Here is a 22,746-nt window from a genome sequence, read left to right on the forward strand (position 1 = left end):
GTGAGATGGACCCTAGAGGACCTTTAGAGGCGCTTAGGCAAAGATACTTCTTTAAATTCCCCGCTTGGAAATTGAATCACTTATCTGAATTCACAAAAAATAGACAAAAAATGGTAGCTGGAATGGTAGCTTAAAGGTTTTAAGCCATAAGTTGGTGGGTTGATATAACGTGCACTAAAATATGGGATGCTGAATTTTACATTTTATGCGACAGACTCTTGGAAAATGCAGTAACTTTTCAACTTTTAGAAACTTTAGATAATATGTTATTTTCCCTGCAGATACATGCAATATTTTATCCCGTTAGAAGCAGTCGTCACAAGCTGGCCAAAAAGGAATGGTTATAGTCAGCATCAATACTCAGGTATGCTGCAGTGTTTCAAATATGTTCAGTTGGTACAAAGGAACCCAAAATATGCCAAAACAAATGAACCACCAAAAACCTGAGCCACTGATACAGGGCAGGTTGGATCCATGCTTTTGTGTTCTTTATGCTAAATTCTGATCATCCAGTGTTGCAGCAGAAATCAGACCAGGTAAAGGTTTTTTTTCCAGTCTTCTCATGTCCAATTTTGGTGAACCTGTTCTAACTGTAGCCTTTCTATTAGCATGAAGTAGTCTGACCATTGTTCTCTGATCTGTGGCATCATTTTCACCCAGAAAGTTGCGGCTCACTGGATATTTTCTCACTTTTGAGCCATTGTCCATGAAGCCTGGAGAGGGTTATGCAGGAAAATCTAAGCAGATCAGCAGTTTCTGAAATACTCAGACCAGACTGTTTGGGACCAACAACCATACCATGTTCAAAGTCACTTAAATCACATCTCCCCCAATTTAATGCTAAGGTTGAACTTCAGCAGGTCACCTTGACCATGTCCACACACATAAATACACCGAGCTGCTGCCATGTACCTGGCTCATCAGATATTTAGGTTAATGAGTAGTTGAACAGATGTGCCTAGTGACCATTGGCTATTGAGTGTATATCTATTTTGATGTTTTAATGTTTTAAATTGTTGTGGTTGTGCGTTGCCACAGATTATGTCCACTAAACATTGTATAGGGGTCACTTGTGCAAAGAGATTATTGCTTCTGGCAGGTATAAGTGATCTAACTAAATGTATGGAGTTTAATGATTTACAGTCAAAAGGCTCTCTGGAAATTTAGATTTTCTATATCAGAACCACAACAGCAATTTTATTAAACTTCATCATAATGCGTCATCTAAATGAATCTGGAGCTTTACCAGGAGGATATATTAACTAAAATAAAATACACAGCGTAGCATTAATATTCTGAGCAGAGTTGAAATCGCTCATCAAAACATTTTTGTTTCTTGGAGAAAGCACCAGTGGTAGAAACAACCAAAAGCACAAAGCAGCTTTTCATATCCTTAGTCATAGTAGAGGTGGTTTCATAAATTTTTTTACATCACTCCCCGATGTCTGCTACAGTGCAGGCAAGTACATATGTGCTGCTGAGGGGTTTAAACAGTATTCTTGAGCCTGAAGTAATAAAAAAAATTAAAAAAAAATTTTAAAAAAAAGCATAAATTAGCAAAATGTAAGAAAGGAAGTAGAAAACAGTACTGATGGTGCCTGCTGTTTCACTTATTAGCTCTGGACAATGTTGGAACAATAAAGATCAGGTGTTGTTTTTAAAGCTGCCCTTTGTCACACATAGCACAGGAAACTGTCCTGTTCTCATCCCTGGAAATACTCTGGTTTAGGCGAAAGGAGCATGAAGAAGGTAGGATACGTGAATCATCCACAAAGTTACCTCCTCAGGTCTCACATGAGCCCAAGCGCACATCAGCCCTTTGTACTAGGTAGGTTAAAGTCAGTTTAGTGTCAGGTGTGACTGAAACACCTGACATAGTTGCATTCTCATATGCAGCCACTCTGCTAATATCTGAGTTAAGGGTTGTAGTGAGTATATGAAAACAGCTTATGACAAAGCACTCTGAAAATGGAAATGGCACAGAAACTATACTGAGAGAATATCTTGTTTGAGATAGAGGACCTACAGTTAAACTTAGAGACTGGTTTAAAGTTCAGCTTTTCTGCAGAAAATGATAAATGACGGATTTCAAAGAACATCTTCTGCATGGCAAGACAATTACTAACAGCTGTTGTTATTAAAAAAAAAGAAAAAGAAAAGTGGATTTTGTGATATTTGTGGAACTCAATAGCCTCATTAGTTAACTCAGAGGAAGCTGAGTTTTTTTAATATTCCCTGTATATTCTCTGTTAGCGCCTTCTTTGTTAATCTGTTTCTCCCCCTCTTTGTCTCCCTCTCAAACACACACACATACACACACACACATGCACACACACAAAAATAATAGTTGCCATGTCTGAGCATGACTGTCCCTCCTCTCCACTTCCCCGCTGACCTGCACTAACACTGTGCTTAACGATCCAGTCCTTAATATGCTTCGGTTTGTCTCAGGGTTTCAACCCCTCTCTCTCACTGTCACGCACACATACACACACACACACACTTCTGAAAAGCTCTCTGGAGGGCACAATGGGGTTCATTTTATGAATTTTGTTGCTTAAATAGGGCCACTTTTGGAAACGGCAACACGCTGTCCTCTCACATGCTTTATAGATTTGTTAATTACTTAACACAGTGATTTTCTTGGAGGCAGCTGTCGAGGAAGTGCATGAGCTCCTTGCTTGGGCATGGTTAGCTGTCACACACTGTGTACTACGCTCGAGTACAGCTGAACCACCACGCCTGGGCTGGCCTGTCCAAGTAGCCAAGTTTTTTTCTAACTGTGCCCACATACGGTACGCTGAGATCGCACTAGTAAAAGCGAATGGCCCTTGGGGGTCAAATGTGCTCAGGCGTGGTAGAGATTACCTAGTGTGAGTACACCCTTACTTACAAAGCTGAGTTGAAATAGAGCAAAAAAATTCACATCAGTGAGCATATTTCAAAGCCATGCAATCTCACCATTTAACAAATGAGCCTATTATTTGAAAACCTGCCACCTTTTATTTGTGGACAAGAAATGTTTGCACTAATTGCAGACTGATTCTGCTTTTACCAATTCTTTGATTACAAAACAAGGAAACAGCTCAGGTTTAAGCATTCTGCTTGTAGTTTTAAGCCACTTGGTATAAAAGCTAAGGTCTGCCCTTATGTGTTTGTTGTCTTTCAGTCAAGCTCTAATCGGCCGTGGCATCAGCTCTGAAACATCAGTGGTGTTATATTTTGGTAACTCTTGACATCAGTGAAGTGACATCAGTGAACAGCCTCGAGCATCAACTTGTCAGAGGCAGCACAGCTACAGATCACTCTTTCCACTTGTTGAGGTCCAGTCCCTGGATCTGACATAATCTTAAGTCATACCTTTGCAATTCCACTTTTCTTCTAATCCACAACCTCAAAAGCTCCTCTTACAGTAGACATGATATAGTCCTTTCAATGGATGATACTTTGTTTCTCCAGTGAATGAAAAACAAAATATATGATACAATGTTCCTTTAAGCCAATTACTTCTTTACCACTGTATCTTTTTGTGGCATCTTCCTTGAGACAGTCCAGTGCTGTAATTATCCAAGCATAGGGATACACTAATCTCTCGAGTCATAATCAATAAAGCTGACATAGAATGGATTTCTATACAGGAGTAAGTCATGTCTCTCCAGTTAAAGCAAGAAAAGCATAGTGTAAGCCTTTAATCTGCTTGTAATAGGTTTCAGTAAAATTCTAGCCATCCTTTCTGTAACCATTGCACAGAAACCATTGGTGCCTATATGCAGTATTATGGTGCTACTTTAAATTATTAAGCCTCTATTGAAACAGATTAAATGAGAAATCAAGCCTGGCCGCTTTGATGCTGGAGCTCGTGTTTGCAAATGTGGGTTGCTGAATGACTTGCAGAGGAATACATTTATGTCTGGTTACAAAATCAAAAATATAACCTTTAATCTAAAGCTGCTTCATCAAATAAAGGACTGGCTTTACCGTGGATTGCAGTCCTTATTACACTAAACCCTTCCACATGAATAGCAACTGCTCAGTCATAGCTGACCTGACTAATCTATGCACGTCACGCTTCGCCCATTGTTATTTACAGTGCTTAACAATTTTATGTATTTTACTTATAAACAAAACAAGAAGACAGTAATCTGTCTAAAAATCTGTTTAAAACTAAGAATTATACTTTTTTTTATTCATTATATAACAAAATGAATACATGTTTTATACCATTGTGCTCATACCATTTTAAGCTCTCAGGTTTGCCTGAGAGGACAGAAATTAATCAAGCATACCACTCAACCACTAAAACTAATGTTTCTGTTCAGGGCTGTAAGTAAATCACTGTAATTTGACATCTTAATCAAAAAATCATGATTAGCTTTACAGTTTTTCCTAGGGTGGTTTTTAAAACAGCACATTTAAAAATTTGTTGATAACAACAAAAATTAGATTTCTGCATTTAAAAACTCGTTTCAGTTAAAGAGCTTGGCATTCTGTTGGATAAACCATTTCAGAAGCTTAACTTAAAAAGATAATGTTTTGTTTCTTGTGCTAACTTAAGCCCTCTAATAACTGCAATTTAAAAGAAAACAATTGTTCTCAACTGGGGTGGCTATGTTTTACGTAGCATGCTGACCATCTTCTACATATGTATATGCTGTCTGCAGCATTGCAACAGTTAACTAACAATCAGTAAATTTGCCAAACAAAGCTACAGATGGCTGCCTCAGATCACAATCTGTATTTATTTCTACTCATAACAAGTTCAGCTGTGATCAGCTGTGATCTGCAGTCTCTCCTCTTCAATTCCTCCTTTTGTTCTTTTTACTTCAGGAGAAAAACAATGCTCCAGTGCTGCCGGGATTTTCACCAAGTGCCACACGGACATGAAAGGAGGCATGACTGACAGTGAAGCATTCATAAGCATGTCTCTTATGGCTCAGCTACATTGGTGGTGTACCACATCCTCAACAACAAGCAAAACACCAAATGTTCCAGACTCTAAACAGATCATTCCTACTGACTGTGTGACCTACATGACTCAAACTGCTTCAGCTTGTTACCTGTAATAAAGGATTGCCTTTAGTTGTGGTCCTTAAGAGATTTTGCTCTGTCTATTAAAGCGTGAGAGCTGAGCACTAAAAGGATTTGCTGATGGGACGCTGAGCTTCCATGTTGTCCATACTAGGAAAACATCAATCTAAAATTTGGACTGGATCTTGTTTAGATCCTGAAAGGATCAGAAAGTTGGATCAGGTATTTGCGACAACGAGACAATCGGTGTGATCGGCAAACTATCCCACCCATCAGAGCCATGCACCCACTGCTAGCAGATAAGCTAACATGCGAACATCTTTGATTGTTTTAATAATAAATAATAATCAAGTAAATTTGTATTATCTGATGTATTTATTTTGTACTTTTCTTAACAAAATTAATTTTTATTCATCTTTAAATCACTTACACAATTTTGTCTCTGAGGCACAAGATGAATGCAGTTAAAAACAAAAAAGAGAGGTTGGATTTGTCACTCAGGAGTAATGCAAAGTTCTCCCAAATGATCAAAAAGAAGAGATGGAACTGCAACAACCTAACAGACCCACAGCGCTTTCCCTCTAAAAGCAAGAGCCACACTAATGCACTAGAATCGTTCATCATTTTGGTACTCTGAGCCGACTGTCCTACATATATGCATACATACTGCAAATACAATGCTGCAAAAATTTCAGCCCATTGTTTTATTTTGGGATGCGCATTGTTCCACTGAAACACCTCTGCAAACACAAACACAAGCCAAAGCAGGACAAAGCTGCTTGCTAAGCTCTTTCTCATTGTTTCAGATGGGTGTCAGTGATGGCTGACTCCTTTTATAGTGTGTTTCAACATCAAAGCTCTGCACTAGAGGTTAGGCTACGGCAACTGCCTTCTTCCTGTATACTCAGTGTTAGCCAAGTTGAGACTGTACTTTGGCTCAGATGTTTACATGTTCACAGTGGCCATGATACCACATTAATTTTACATGGTCACTGTCTTTGTTTAGCTATGTTAACGTAAAAATAAATAAAACCTGATCTGAAAGTGAGTAAAAACACTTTGTTACTGTACTAAAGTAGAATTTTCAGGTATCTGGACTTTACTTGAGTATTTATTTTTCTGACAAATTTTTACTTTTACTCCATATATTACTCCATAAATAGCTGCACTTTCTACCCTCACATTTTTAATACAGGCTCATTACTTCTGACTCATCTGTATCATTTATAGTGTTTATACTCAGCGGTTAAAGTAAGCCGGAACGAGTGCAGGTGTCTGTAAGTTGTTGCTTCAGTACTTTAGCATTTAGCTAGCACTACAGAAGAGGTGTGAGCACAAAGGAAGTTTTTTAATCATCAGGTAATTTCAAATGTAGCGTTTCTATCAGCTCAACAAACATCAGCAAACACACAAACTGTTTGAGTGCAGTTTGTCGCACAGTGTGTTGTTAGTCTAAGATCCAGCTGCTGTATTTCCAGGAAGAGAAAAGTGTTATTTAATTTTATTTAATAATTGTGTTATTTAAATGTTGCATGAAAATATACAGTAGTTGGATGGAATAAAGAGATTAGCCTGCTGTACTGTGACGAATATATAATAAAGCACTGCGTCGGACTGGTGCATAGTGACTTTAGTACTTACGGATAGATTAATTCACTGAATTCAACCTTTATACCAGCTGTAGGTCTAGTATGAGACAATATACAGTATACTACTAGTGTAGGAAATGGAAGCCAGCCAAGACAGCTTGTGAAATTGTTGACATGTTGTTCATTCAGTTTTGTAAATCCACAAAGAGCAGCAGGTCAGCTGATCACAGCCTGTACACTAGAAAATCTACTGGAGCTCACGCTAGGAATTTTGGAGTTGGGATTCTTTTCCCCACACTGAGCCACTGCAACTGTACTTAGGGTTGTCCCACCTGTTGAATTTCTGCTCCCTTTAAGGGTCCTCAGAGCTGATCACCTTGCTCCATCTCACCTTACCCCTAGCATCCTCTTTACATCAGTGAATCATCTCTGAGGCCTTCCTCTTCAGCATCCTTTGTCCAATATATGCACTATCCCTCCTCTGCACATGTCTAAACCATCTCAGGGTTGCCTCTCCAACTTTGTCTCCAAGCTGCTCAACCTGAGCTGCCCCTCTGATATACTCATTTCTAATCCTGTCCATTTTAGTCACTCCTGGTAAAAATCTTGTCACTTTCTTCCTCCGTTCACCTCTGCCACCTTCAGTTCTGCCTCCTGTGTTTTTGTCAGTGCCACTATCTACAAACCATCATAGCAGGACTTACTACCATCCTTCATCTAAATCCATTCACTCTTGCCACTATCCTTCTGTCACAAATCACCCCTGACACTCGTCTCCACCAGCTCCACCCTGCACACTTTTCTTCACCTCTCATGTCCAACAACATTGCTCTGGATGGTTAACCCCAGTTATTTAAACTCATTAACCCTCAATATTTCTGCTTCTACTTTTCCTTTTCCACCTGCCTCGCATGCATTCTGATTTTCATTCTTCTTTCCACTGCATACCTCCACCTCTCCAGGCTTTCTCGCACCTGCTCCCTACTTGCATTACAGATCACATCATCTGCTTACACCTTAGTCCTTAGAGACTCCTGCCTGAACTCATCTGCCAGCCTGTCCATCACCACTGCAAACAAGAAGATGCTCAAAGCTGATCCCTGATGTAATCCCAGCCCCACCTTAAACCCATCTGTCACTGGTACTGCACACCTCACCACTGTCATCATACATGTCCTACGCCAACCTCATATACTTCTCAGCCACTCCTGATTCATATATACACGATCACAGTTCCTCTCTTGGCACCCTATCGTATACAGTGAAGCTTCTCCTGACCTCCCCTGTACTTCTCCATCAACACTTTCAAAGCGAAGATCACATCTGTAGTGCTCTTTCTCTGGCATGAAGCCATACTCCTGCTCACTGATCATCACCTTTGTTCCTTTCACCTACATGTCCATTGAAATCACCTCCAATTGTCACTCTTTCCCCCCTGAGGACACTCTCTACGCTTCACCTAACTTCCTCCAAAATTCCTCTTTCTCTTCTAACTGACATCCAACCTGTCGGGCATACATACTGCCAACATTAAACATCACCCCTTCGATTTCCAGCTTCAAACTCGTGATCCTGTCAGACACTCTCCACCTCCACAACACTGTTTATATACTCTTCCTGCAAGATCCCTCCTACTCCATTTCTCTTTCTATCCACACCATGGTAGAACAGCTTCGATCCACCTCGAGTGCTCCTGGCCTTGCTTTCTTTCCACATGGTTCCCTGCACACATTATTTCTACTTTCCTTTTTGCCATAATACCAGCCACCTCTCTCCGTTTACCAGTTATATTACTACTATACTACATTTAAAATCCCTACTCTCATTTCCACATCTGCTATTCCTTCTCTCCCACCGCCTCCTAACACGTCTTCACTCTTTCCTATTCTTTTTGTCTTCAGCCAACAGTAGCACAGTTTCCAGTGGTGTCTCACCATCCCATTCACAACCCCCAGAGAGGAGAGTAGAGGGGGTCCACAGTCCACTGACATATTCTTATTCTGAGTGTCTCTCAAGACTTTTACTTGCAGATTCCAGCAGGTTACAATTAACTATAGAGATCATTCTGTCAAATTGTGAATCAATCAGCCTCATTGCTGTGAATGTGTAAATGCTGCGATGCCAACTGTGCATAACGCTGCATGATTAATGCACAGATACTGCCAGAGAATGTAATGATTATAAGAACCATTGATAAGCTCATTTCTGCGCATATCAGCCGGCATCCACCAAGGCTTAAAATGAAGCCACTGTGGAAATGCCATCTTAAAAGGCCAAACTTAAACTAAGAAACTAGTGATGTGTGATACCACTGATTTCTTTTCTCATCCAATACCAAGTACATTTCAGCTTTGAATCAGCAATACTGATCCGATACCGATACTTTGTAGAAAAACTTAATGTGTTTGGAAAATCATACTAAAAAGTAGTGTTTGCATCATCATAGTGTATGCTAATCTCACCCTAGTAGTACCTGCCCCTCTCCTCCTCAAGATTTGTGGCCTTGCCGCATGTGTCACAAACCATGTCTTGGCTGTTTGTGGAGCTGAAATAGCTCCACACATGACTCCAAGAGTGAGCGAGCCATTTATACAGCCGTATTTCATACCACTATAACAGGCAGAAGAAGAAAATCAAATCAAAAATTCTAAAATTCACAGATCTGGTTCATTTTCTCACTGCACAAATTATATATAAAGCAATAAACAACCTGCTTCCTGACAATATTCTAAAACTGTTTTCTAAAAGGGAACGGGGATACAATTTGAGGGGGGAATTAAATTTAAAACATCCTCGTATCCGTACAACATCAAAAAGTTTTTGCATCTCTGTGTGTGGAGTGAAGCTGTGGAACAGACTAAGTAAAGATATGAAGCAATGTCCGAGCATGGCGCAGTTTAAAAAGCGGTTTAAGGATATGGTTCTTACAGGGTACAGGGAAGAGGTAGAGATTTGACAGGGTGTTCTTGTCTAATATTTTCATGTATGTGCGGGTGCACGGGTATATTGGTATGGGTATATATATATATTTGTAGGTTGTGTATCCTTCAGGTGTTAATGGGGTTAGTGAAAATGTGTATATGTGCGTATGTGTATATACGTATGTATGGATAGATAGAAACATATATGTATATATAAAAAAAAAATTAAAAAAAAAAAAAGAAAAAAAAAAAGAAAAAAAGAAAAAATACACATGACATAATGTAATTGCAAGGAGGTTTTTCTGTAGTCTATTGATACTAGATAGTGGAAAAGGGGTGGGATTAAATAAGCTTATGCTTCTTCCTGCTCCTTTTTGAACATGAAAGTTATTTGGAGTTGTGGTTGCTCGTTTTCCTTTTGTTTTGCTTTGTTCATTTGTCTCTTTTAATTCTATTTTGTTGTACTTTTTCAACATGTTCAAAATAAAGATTCAATCAATCAATCAATCAATCAATCAATCAATCAATCAATCAATCAATCAAGAATCCAATGTGCTCACCACTAAACTGACATATTTACAACCTGGAAGAGTTATTTTAGTATCAGATGGTAATTTCCCTCTTCATAAAAACTGGGTGGAGACTGACATGTAGCCAGCAGCTGTCTGCTAGGCCTCACTTTGTTGAGTTATTGAACTGGACCTCTCAACCTGCATTCTGATGATGTTGGATAATTTTGGTGAGTGACATTCTACTATTTTTCTAGTCTGTTACTTGAAATTAATTAGCAGGTATCTGTATGTGCATGTTGCCCCCACAGAGTTCATAGAAGTACCTTACTAAAAAAAAGTTTGTTTGCTAGCATTAGCTTACACTAGCATTAGCTTATAACTTAGCACTTTGACTACTCTTACAAATACACAAATAAATAAATAAATATAGTATGCTAACGATCCAAATCCAGTCAGTGATTTCAGCATAGTCAAGTCAGTCTTTTATATACAGTCTATGACATAGGCTTGTCATTGGCTCTTTATGGTTAGATAGGTTATGTAGAAAGCTGGACTTCACTTCCAGGTATACTGCGATTTCTCAAGTGAACAGTGCCTTTGTAGTCTTATAGTATAAATCTGATTTCTTTTGTGTGCACCATTTATGACTTTTGAGCAGACTTATATTTTTAATATAAATGTATATTTTAGAAGTGTTTAATAAATGAGGCCCTTAGGTGGCAGGAACCTGCCACAACACAAAAATCCCATAGCTTTTTTTGAAAAGAAGTGCTGCACTATACAGAGCATATCTTATAGCTGGTTTCAGTAAGAGCCAGAGGGTTTGTCTTATCTGAAATGTGCATAGTGCACTCTATAATTTGAGAATAAACTGCAAGAAGAGCAGAAGCTTCGGTTCCCAACGGCATACAAATGTGCACCAAAGCATCCCATCATTCTCACCATACGACCTCTGCAGGGATTTTAACACCAATTGTATCCATGTGGTGCTGGATGCTGCCTCATCGATTCTGCTCAGCAGTGTCATCAGTGTAGGCATGGAGTTTCAATGCTTTTTGCCTGATGCATGGAGAGTTGTTATTGAGTATTGATGGTTTACACAAAAATGATGCGACTAAGTATCTCCTCCTGAGCTCATTGACTACAAAGCTTTGGTGTTGTTAGAAATTAGAATCTGACATGGCTGATGACTTTGTGGCTGTAGATCCCAGTGGTTGTCCTTTCTTACCTGCTAATGAGGAGTACAGTGAACACGGTTCCTCCAGATACAGAGAGAGCCATGGCTGCTGGAGGAGTGAAGATGCCAAGTGGAGTTTATCTGGAAAAGGGTCACACAAGGGAGAATAACATGCCGTTTAATGGGATGCAAGTAATGATAGCAGTCAGGAAATATAGATTGTGCTGCGCTTTGAAGACCAAACATTTTTATGCATTTTAACAAGGATGCAGGGCAGGACTTGTGCAGGATCAGTGACTTCTAGAGCTTTGCTTTCCAGCTGGCAGGCAGCACAGAGGGGCACATGTGTGGCCCCTTTTTCCTGTTCCAAGTGTTTAAAGTCTGAGGTTCCAAAAATACATATTTTCTCTTTACTCACATGATTTTTATCACCCAGGTAACGGTGGTTTCTCTGTGCCACTTGGTTATCTTTAATAGATTCCCTCAAACACTGAAATGTAAGACACTCTTTCCTGATGTATTTCTAAATCACACAGTAGTGAATAACTGTGTTGGTCTGCCTTAGGGATATTCTCTCGGCAGCATAATGGCCTCCTGTTAATGATTTCACCTCACCTCCAAGTCTGGCGCTGAGCTTGGGTGAAAAGTAATAAAGCAATTTCCAATGTCCTCTCATTTCTTATATCCTCCTGCACTCCCTCTCTCTCTCTTTTAAGATAAAAGCGCACAGAAACCCTTCAGAGACCAGAAAAAACTGAGACCCAGCTTGCCATAGATGGCAAGTTGGTCTAAGGAAATATTTAATGTAAAGTTGAAAGCAAACTTCTGTGGCTATGGTGTTAAAAGTGTCTTTACTTTGGTCCAAGCTTGAACTACAGTAAATCCTGTTGATGGTAACATTACATTTTTAGGTAAGGGATTGCATAGCAGAGGGTACACAGTTCTAAAGCAGGTAAGAAATGCCTCAGTCCCAACAGGTTTTACAGTAAAACATGTATAATGCATACACAGTAAGGGAATACTACATGAATATATGAAACTGGGAATTCAGAGATACATTATTGAACACTAGGTTTCTCCAATTCTCTGCACACATAGTGACACTGAGGACATGTGTACTTATTCAGCCATTTTGGTCATAAATGCAGAAAGCATGGTGAAGACACAGTATGGCCGACTTCCTGTCTCTGCTCTCGATGACACGACTGAAGCTGACAGAAATGCAGTGAAGTTTAAAATTCTCTCTCACTTCTTTCCATTATGACTCATACATAAGTCTGGTCTGTTGATGTAAAAATGCATGTGGGCATACATATATTTTTAGAACTTAAATCTTCTTTCTTGTCTTTGCACGCAGTTAAACTATCCTGCAATATTAAACTGAGATTTGATTGTCATTGTGATGATTAAAACAAGTTCGATTTCTGCTTTAAAATGACTTAAAAGGCGTTGTCCAACGTTTTTTTCTGTTCACATCTATTTACTCAGGAGGAAGCTGTAAAACTTTGTGAAAGTTCAATACGAGTCAACGAGTCAGTGAAGCTCACTTCTGTCTGATACCCGTGAACTTTTCTGTTGGTAAGAGCTGCTGTTTTTGTTGCTGTTAGCAACTGTTAGCTGCTGTTCGTGAAACCTTCTTGGAAGTGGATCGAGTAACCTAATGATCCCCTATGAGCAAGCATTATGAAGGGAGGGTAGGAAAGAAGAACTTCTTTTCAAGGTAAGAGATCTCTGGTAAAACAGGGCTCAAGGAGGGATGACCATCTGCCTCGAGCTGGTTTTCATATTTTATAGTTATATGTTATGCATTTGTCATGGCTTAAGGGCTAAATTATCACATTCTGTTCTGGTCTCGCTCTCTCTCTCGAATATATTAGTAGGTTAAACATTATCTTAATTTACCAATGTTTTTAATGTAATGATTTTACTGAAATGTAATGATTTTTTCTATATGTGGTAGTTATGAAACACCATTCAATAATAATAAAGTCAAATCATTACAGTTTTGATTTATGCTAAAAGAAAAATAATACGCAGATGTATGAGTGTCTCGGTTTTGGACCACTGTACTGTTACACAGCAATAAACAATATATACATTACTGCAAATCAAACTAAATTACTGCCCATTAGAGTTGGTGGACTTAGTGGGAGAGTAATTTCAACATAATAGAAGACTGAAATACAAAATTATACCCACTCACCTGACAGCAGTTCAGCCTGTACCTTAGAGTACTTTACTGTAACCTGGAAAGCTATTCAGCCAACCAGGAATACCTATTTGAAACCTGTTTGCAGTGAACTCTATAAAAATAGGACTGTTTCAAAAGGGATCACTTCAAGTTGTTTTAAGGAGCGCTTCCATTTGATGTGCTCTTTGGAAAGGATACAAGTACAGATACGTGTGTTAAAAAAAATCCAGTAAAAGTATTGATCAATTTCTTTACTCCAGTAAAAGTGAAAAAGTACAGGCTCTGAAATGCACTCAAAGTAAAAAAGTAAAAAGTAGCTCCCTGAAGAACAGTTCTACCATCCATTTTTATGCACAGGTAACTGGACCTTCTGCTATATTAATATGACACAAAAATGTATTTATATAAATTATGACATCACACATTTAAATCTGCAGTTTATCAGGTATCACTGAGCAGTCATTACCTTTAAATTTAACCTCTCTTCTTCCTTTCCTGTCCTGTCTTTCTCCATCTCTGAGAGTTACCTCTCTTTTGTTTCTCTGCCTGAGTAATACAGCAGCTGTAACTACACACGATGGGTTTGTGTGTGTGCTGATGTTTGTTGAGATGATAGAAATGCTTTTGAAACGTTATGTCGTGGAGAAACATCACTCCCTTTATGCTCATTCTGCTTTAGCGCTAGCTAACAGCTGACTACAACATACACCTGCACTCGCCCCGCACACTTTACATGTCTGTTTTGATGTAGGAATACAAAGCACAGATATTTTTCTTAAAATGTAGGGAGTGAAAGTAAAAAGCTGTCAGAAAAATAAGTAAAGTAAAGTACAGATAGCTGAAAATTCTACTTAAGTACAGTAACAAAGCATTTGTACTTACTTCCCACCTCTGGATGCTGGTGCAACTGTTGGTGCAGCAGCACCGACAGTTAACGTGTCAGCTAATTTGAGAGGATTCTATTATTAGTTTGTTTTTTATTGTTTTCTCTCAGCTTTTCAGCTCCACCTTTTAGCCACTTCTTCCTCACTTTTTCCAAAAGGTGGGGGAGGGGAGAGGAGGGGGCGGTCGAGTTAAGAGGTCTGATTTGGGTAATCCAGTGTCAGTAATTAAAATGGGCCTCTGTAAGTGCTTGTACAGAAGCCCTTCAAGACGGCTCATCGCCCCAAAGTGCGTCGTTACATCTTGAAAATGCCAGATTACCAGTCCAGCCCTGACTACAAGGAGATACAAAAGAGCCTTAGCCAAAGGTAAGAAATTTGGATTTATAAATTATAGGTCAGTGAAGGAAATCATTTTCTTGTCTGATTTTGACTGAATTTGTCCAGGTTTTTGGAAGACTCCTCCTACTGGTGGCGTTTTAATTCAATTCATTCACATTTCATTTCTTTATATAACCAAACAACAACAACAGGTGTTGACCTTGTAAGGTAAAGAGCCTATACTATAAATGACCTTTATAAACAGGGGTGCACATAAGGTGCGCATTCGCTGTCAAAATAAAAGACGCGCACCAGATAAGAAGTTGCAATGCGCGTTTGCGTACATAAGATTATTTGGAGGAGGACAGATATTTGTTTAGAACTCTTAAAGATGTCGAAGAAGCAAGCTCCTTTAAGCAATTACTTTGGTGTTCCTCCACCTCCAAAGAAATGTCAGAAGGAGTCCGAACCGCAAAAGAAGCGCGTTTTCTCGGAAAAGTGGTTGCAGGAGGTGAGCTGGCTTCAAACAAACGATGAACGCACAGAGATGTGGTGCAGAATATGCCGTGAAAATCCCACTCTAGCGGACAAAAACAGTGCCTTTTATATGTACACAAACGCGCGTTGCAACTTCTTATCTGGTGTGCGTCTTTTATTTTGACAGCGAATGCGCACCTGCGGACCACTTATGTGCACCCCTGTTTATAAAGACCTTTTACTGGTAAAAAAAAAAAAAAAAAAATCACTCACATCCTGTGTGGAAGTTGAAAGTGGATTCACACTTATGGTGAAACACCTATGGAAAAGAATTCAGTATGTTCATGGACGCTTGTCTTGTCCCTGATGAAGGCTGCGGATGAACACGTTGGACTTTTAGGTTAAATATAGCCATGTCATGAGAATAAAGGCATTTTAAATTTATATGAAAAGAGAGTGCCTTGGAGTTTTTGAATATTTCAGCTTACAATAAAAGGATAATCACATTATTATATAAAAGATTTAAAAATGTTACAAAATAGCTTTTTTGCAGTAGAAATGACTGTGTGGTTTAATGAAATGACATCATTTCTAATCATCTAACAATATGAGGATCATTGCCTATTACCAGAACAGATTTAAGAATTACAATAAATGAATGTCAGATTTTCGACAACAGTCATGTCAAATGTTTATACTTGTGTATCATGAAATGATTTACTTTGTCTGTGGCTCTACACACACACTTACTCAGTGAGGAGAAGTATTGGGTCAGACAGAAAATGATAAAACTGCAGAATGATTTGTTTTGGTTTTCTCAGCAGGTGTATTTGGACTCATCTGTCACTGTCTGGGGATAACTTTTTTATCTTTGGGCAAATGTAAATAAATGACACAACACTGTCAGACAGGCTGTTTGTAGTCTTATTTCACAGCAACAACACAGTACAAAACTTTGTACCAAAACACATACAAATGTAAAACTGTGAACATACAGGGCTGCCACTTTAAGTACTAAAGATCTCCCTACCTGTTATTTTAAGAGACAAGACAATGTGTTCTTGATGCCTTAAGTTAGGTAGACCTGGCCCCACATCTCAAATCAGTTATTGCAATTCTTCAGCCTGTTTGTCCGTCAGACTGGTCTGACATCGGCCTTAACTCAGTCACTACTATGATAAAGGACACCCTAACATGGGATGATGGGTAACAGCTTCCCAAAGTGATGCCTGTCTTTCATCTCTGACTCCGACTGTTTGCAATTTGATTTTGAGCCAACTTGAAAAGGGCAGCAGCAAATAAAAGAAGATAAGTCAGGCAGAACTGAGTCACTTCATCTAATTCCAAGGGTTTTCTCTCCTTTGTTGCTCTTCAAGGTACTTATTCCAGGCATAGTGAATGAGTCAATAGCATGTCAACCTTTGTGGCCTCCAAGCTGTTAGTCTATACCGAATTCTCCTCTTCCTCCAGTTATTCTCATTTATATCCTTCAAAGCTGTGATTTAGTGAATCATGGCAGTGTTGCTTGTTCTAATTTTACATTTTGCTTCACCTCGTTGTTGCACTAAATTGCAATAAATATCAAAGTTGCAGGAGTATAAAAGAGTCACTATCTGGTATAAATAATGTTGCACTAACTAGTCGTCACTTTCTTGTTCACTGTGGATGGAACAAATGCTACACGTGCATCAAAGCAAGAAAGCTAGCTCACAAAACGTAACTATAAGTGTTTGAAGCATGTGATGGTGTTGGTTAAGAATTAAAAATCTACGCCAACAAGGTAGTCTATCCTATCAGACATCTTTAAATGGCAAACTGATTATTCACTCTTATTCACTGTAGACCATTCTGCAAGCACTCTCTATGTGAATAACCAATTTTGGTACAGTGCCATTATTAGGATGTGAGCAGGCTTTGTGTTTATTGTGTTTATTGTATGCGTATCACACTTCAAGACACCCACAGAAAGTTCTTCAAAAAAGAGGAAGGCAGCGCAGCAGACGACAGTTTCTAGGTTGGGACTATAATGACTGAAGGCTCAATAAGTTGATTTAGGATGTATTGAAGTGTACTTGATGATCTAAAAGCTTTCTGAAATGTAGTGAGCATGACAACTATACAAAGAGCTAAGCACAGCAGCAAGCGTATTAAAATCACTTCTGTGCTTTAGTAGGAGACAGTGAGAAGAACTGATACGACTGATTTTTACTGTCACATGTCAAACTTTTCATAGCGCACTGCTCTATATGGGAAATTCCACTGTTTAATTCTTGCAGTGCTCTTCACATTATTGAGGAAACTTACCAACAATTCATTTAATAAAATACATTTTATTGGTAGTACACTGCATCAGTGGACTGGGTTAGGGTTAAGGTCAGGGTCATGAATGTACAACTTTAACTGTGTGGTGGCAGGCATTTCTACTCATTACTGCATCTACAACATTAATTAGCACGGTATTTCTTCAGTGCTCTGGTGGGACGAGCTGTTGACAGGGAAGCTGTAATGTCTTGTTTAACTTTGGTCATGAACAGCAGGATTGTGACCTCTTTATGAGCTTTGAAAACCTTTTCTGGGGTAAAGACACTAAGCATTTGAAGTAACTATTATAAAACTTGACTGGTTACTGGTGATCAAGGGGGCTGCTAAGTGCAAAGACTTGTAAACAATGTAGCCACGTACCTTTTCACTATGACGATTCAGACTCTTTTCCCATAAAAAGACCAATATACACAGTAAAAATAAAGTCGTGGGCTATGTTAAGTTACATGGATATATATTTCCTTATTCTCCATTTTATTTTACACAGTGCAGTAACCAGTATAAAAATTCTGAAAAAATAACTTGATTTCATTCCCCTAAAAAATGATGGAGAGTATGTGTACCGTACAGGGTTATAAAATTAAAAAGTCATACTGTGTTTATGCTCCTTTTTTGTCCCTGGCTGTTTTATGTGTTGACATTTATCCCAATAACTCAATTCATTACACCTGTCAATGCTAATTACACATAGAAATCAATAAAAGTCAATGTTTTATATACATTTTGCACAGTGTCCCAACATTTTTGAAACCAGGGTTGTAGGAAATTTGTAATAATTTCCAATATACAATCACACTTACTCCTCTAGCTATTTATTAAGAAACAAAAAACTAAAATACGTGCTTATGCATTTTCCAAGAATCCCATTTGTAGCTTAAGCACATGTGTTTTATAAATCGCAGACCTGCTTAAGCACCTGGGTACAGCACCTGCTTTGCAATTTCATATGACAGAGCAAGTTGGGGTTCATGCAGGAATAGCAATATACCAGAAGAAAACAAACCAAGTTTTTAGAAGACAAGTTCACGGAAGCTGCAGAGAAGGTTATAGCCAGGCACATTATTCATTTGGGTATGAGTTGCTGCTGAAAAAAGCAGGACAAAATGCCCAAACTGCAAAGTTCACCACAGGTTCAGACAGCTATACATCTCAACCTGCAATAACCATACATATATTTGCTAAGAAATAAAAAAGGTCAAAAATCTTCATGAATTTGGCAGCTTAAGAGCACCTTAAGTTGCCAATAGGCAGTACCCTAGAGATCAAGGACTTGGGACTTCTGCTTTATCTCTACAACAACAGCTTGGGAAAATAATTTCAAGATGATACATAAGATTAGGTGCAAAAAAGAGAACATTTAAAGTCAAATGTATGTAATACTGCTCCAACATGAATCCAATGTGCTAGGCACGTCAAGCTCTTACGTTACGACTCTAGAAACAAAAGTCTAACAAAGAGTGTGCTGTCCTCACACAGACTCCAGCTCCATGTTTTTCAGAGCCTCACTTTTTAAAATCAGATTCCACAAGTACATTAAAACAAAAGTAGCTCTAAAAGAATCGCTAATGTCTGAGTGATGGAGCAGAGTGATAAAACATTTCACTGTGTGGTGGAACAGTTTCGTCTCTGTCATCAAAGTGTCTTAGTGATGTTGTCACGGTAGGTTATTTAAGGTGCCTACCACAATTTAACTAACATCTTTCATTACATAAAAAGGGACTTCTGACCTCCTAAAAGATATTCCCTCAATCTCATTTTCTTCTCTGTCTATTTCAAATGCAGAAAGGCAATGTCGCAGAGAAACATTAGGGACTTTGGACTTTATCCAGGCGGAAGCTTCTCCTCCCCCCTTTCATCTGCAGGTTTAGAAGTTTTGACTTCTACTTCTCATCATACCATAGAGGTCTCTTGTGTCCTTCAATCTGCATTATTATTAGGCTGAGCTAGCAAGATTGCTGCTTAAACACACACTATGGAGAGAAATGTGCAGGCTTGCGAATACAGCAGTGATGACAGAGGTGTGGATGATGAAGAAGAGTGGGAAGGGACGATGAAGTCATTAAAAATAAGTACGAAACCAAAATGTAGTACACCAATCGTATACATGGGCATAAGCAATTAGGTATTCATAAACAGTTAGGCTAAGTTTGGTTTCCAGCCAGTGACTGAGTAACACCATCTTTAGTCCATAAACAGAACAAGTGGAGAGATATCCAACCGTTAATGATAGAGGTCTTCACCAAAAACATGCTATACACTCTAAAAATACAAAGTGCTGTTCAATGTATGTTCAACAACTACTTTATTATGTACACCCATTCAACTGGTGCAAATAGCTGATCAACTAATCACATGGAATCAACTCAGTGCATTTAGACAAGCAGACATGCTGATCTAGGTTTTACAGAGAACGGTCTGAAAAACAGAAAATATCCAGTGTGTGGCAGTTTTATGAGCAAAAAAGCCTTGCTGATGTCAGAGGTCACAGAAGAATGGTCAGATTGCTTTAAGTTCATAGGAAGGCAAAAGTAACTTAATAACAACAATCAGAAAAGCTTCTCTGAATGCAGAACATACTGTATCAAACTTTGAAGCAGCAGAAGACCACACCATGTGCAACTCCTGTCAGCTAAGAACAGCTAAAATGCTGCTAATGCTTGCTCTGATATGCTACTGGTGGTGTTATGGTGTGGGGGATATCTTAGCACACTTTAAAGCCCTTACGTCCAGCTGAGCATTGTTGATATGACACAGCCTACCTGAGTATCACATATCCCAAAGCTCAAATCATCTCAAACTGGTTTCTCGAACATGACAGTGAGTTCGCTGCCCTAAAATCACCTCCAAATTTGCTAGATGCAATGCAATAGAGCACTTTTGGGACATGGTGGGATGGGGGAGTCATGTCATGGATGTGCAGCCAACAAATCTCCAGCAACTAGTGACTGAAGGTTAACGAGGGTCCGAGCCAGTACTAGCAAGGGGTACCTAATAAAATGTCAGGCGAGTGTGTATTGCTAAAAGTGTTTTTGGAAAGAGAACCAGCAATGAAGCTATTTGAAAAAAAAACTATATGAACTGATTTGGAAATACTGAAATCTAACTATAAAAACTCATAAAACTTCCTTCCCAGAACTAAACTTTTGAGATAAAATGAAATACAAAATTTTTTCTTCTGATGAAAAGAAGAAGAGCTTTCAAACGCCTGTGCCTGCATTCACAAAATTAAAACAAACAAAATTAAATAAGATGTTTTTCAAAAGAACACCATCCACTTTCAGCACAATATACTAGTAAACAAAGAACATACATATATGTACATACTTTCATTAGTACACTGCATATGAATTTCACCGCCTGATTAATCATAGTGGTGAGGTGAGCACTTACTGCAGAGTATCTGTGATTTCTGCACTGAGCAGATAAGCAGCAGAGAGAGGATGGATGACACTGGTGCCTCTAATGCACATAGTAAATCCTTCGATAGAAAAAGTGACAATTTAACACATAGAAAACACCAGAACGTGTGATTTTAGTCTGCAAATCCTGAAAAACATGTCAGTGCTAGCTATTAGCTAGCTAGCGAGTAATCACACGTACTGCTTCCACTGGCTAAAAACTGGTTGGTGGCCCCTCCCTTTCCGCTACACAACCAATATAGCAAACACTGAGGGCGTGTTTCACACTTCATTTCTTTACCATTGTGAGTACACCATCCTGGTACTCCTAAGGCACTTCATGTAGTCGTACTTGATAGAGCGGCTGCACTTATGCACTCATAATAGGAGCTGTAAGTATGTGAGTACACAATTTAAAACAAAGCCACTGTCCACACTGTATCAAGTACATCTGCAGGTAATATAATCCCTAACGCTGATGGTAGAATGTATGAGCTGTTTTTTAAAAAACAAAAATCTTTTCTTCAAAGTTAAAATCAGACTTAAGACTCTCAGTTGTGTTTAGTAAATTGTGTATTCTAACATCCTCTATCAACTCTTGTCTTTTGTGCTTCTTTTACAGTACCAGGATCCTGAGATAAGGATGAGCTGTTTTAAAGAATATATTTCAGAATGCAGGTACCTGCAGACAAGCTTCGGCTGACGTTGAGCACAGAGAGCAATGGATTAAATCTAAGAAATGCCGACAAGTAATAATGAGCTGGACTCTGTCACAGTCCACTGAAACGTGCTGCATGTGACTGCTGGAGAGCGTCTGCTCTACCCAGACCCCACCTCTGGTGTTTACTCCTGTTTCTATCAAGTGTAGACAAAGAAAACCCTGAAGGAAAGAAACCAGCTGATCTGACGACTCATCAAGACAATGTGACAGCACAAGAATACCAGAGTGACGCATGCCATGAAAGTCTATTGTAGTACTAATGACATTACTTATGACACACGATGACACAAAGCAAACTCCCATAAGACGAGAACCAGAGAGTGGCACAGCTGCGGTGCAAACGAACCTGGAAAATCTAAAGTGTTGCTTTGAATTCAGTGCCAATAAAAGGAGGAAAAAAGAAAAAATGGGATCATCGGGTCTGCACCTGGTATGAGAGATGTACTCCAAATGATTGAGATGAATCACAGCACGCCACTTCCAGTAATGCTCTCATTTAGCCTGCTAGAGCACAGAAAGAAGTCAATAATCAGGTAAAAGAAAAAAGTGGAGGCCGGGGGAAATCAATACAGAGAAAGAGAACTGAAAACAAAAACCCTGCTGTCACATGCTCAATAAGGCACAACAGCTCCAGCACTTCAAACTGCTGTTTTGAGACTGCAGTTTAAAAAAAAATCTTCCAAGTTGTCCATCTGAGAGGGAATGAAAATACCACTTCACTGCTCTGGAGTTTTGTTGATAACAGAGAGCCTTTCCATTATCTCTACACATGTCTGTTTATGTAAATCTCATTCCTCTCTCCTTCCCTTCCCTGCCTTGTTGTGATGGCCGGCCTTCAACGTGAGTGCTGAATCTAAAAGGCAGCTGGCAGTTTATAGACAAATAAAATAAAATAAATAAATAAAAATACCAATTAAGTGTGCCGTACAATCTGTGCTTGTTCCTCTGATTACAGGCATTATCACTGTGGTAAATATAGTTTGAGAAATTAAGAGGCGGACTCGAGGAAACTCACCATAAGGCTTCATGCAGCATTAGCATGATTTTAATTACAGTTTTTATCGCAGTGGAATCATATCATTGCTGGAAGGTTTTTTTCTTTCTTTTTTTTTTTTTGACTCGACAGCTTAACTGTTTTTGTCTAACAGAAGGCTGTTGGCTAAGGACTGGCCAAATTAGACACCCCTTTCGATAAGATGTGTCTAATG

General features: G+C 38.9%; 1 protein-coding gene across 1 annotated transcript in view; it reads right to left on the reverse strand.

Moving 5' to 3' along the window:
• LOC134639846 (gamma-aminobutyric acid receptor subunit pi) overlaps window positions 1-22,746 on the reverse strand; it is a 76,497-nt gene that overhangs the window by 52,601 nt on the left and 1,150 nt on the right. Inside the window, exon 2 of the mRNA XM_063491305.1 lies at window positions 11,279-11,368. Within this exon, the coding sequence (XP_063347375.1) occupies window positions 11,279-11,331 (53 nt within the window). The 5' untranslated portion in view covers window positions 11,332-11,368. The remainder of the gene's footprint in view (window positions 1-11,278; window positions 11,369-22,746) is intronic.

The sequence above is a fragment of the Pelmatolapia mariae genome, linkage group LG13 (genome assembly GCF_036321145.2).
Source record: "Pelmatolapia mariae isolate MD_Pm_ZW linkage group LG13, Pm_UMD_F_2, whole genome shotgun sequence".
In the NCBI taxonomy this organism is placed as follows: domain Eukaryota; kingdom Metazoa; phylum Chordata; class Actinopteri; order Cichliformes; family Cichlidae; genus Pelmatolapia; species Pelmatolapia mariae.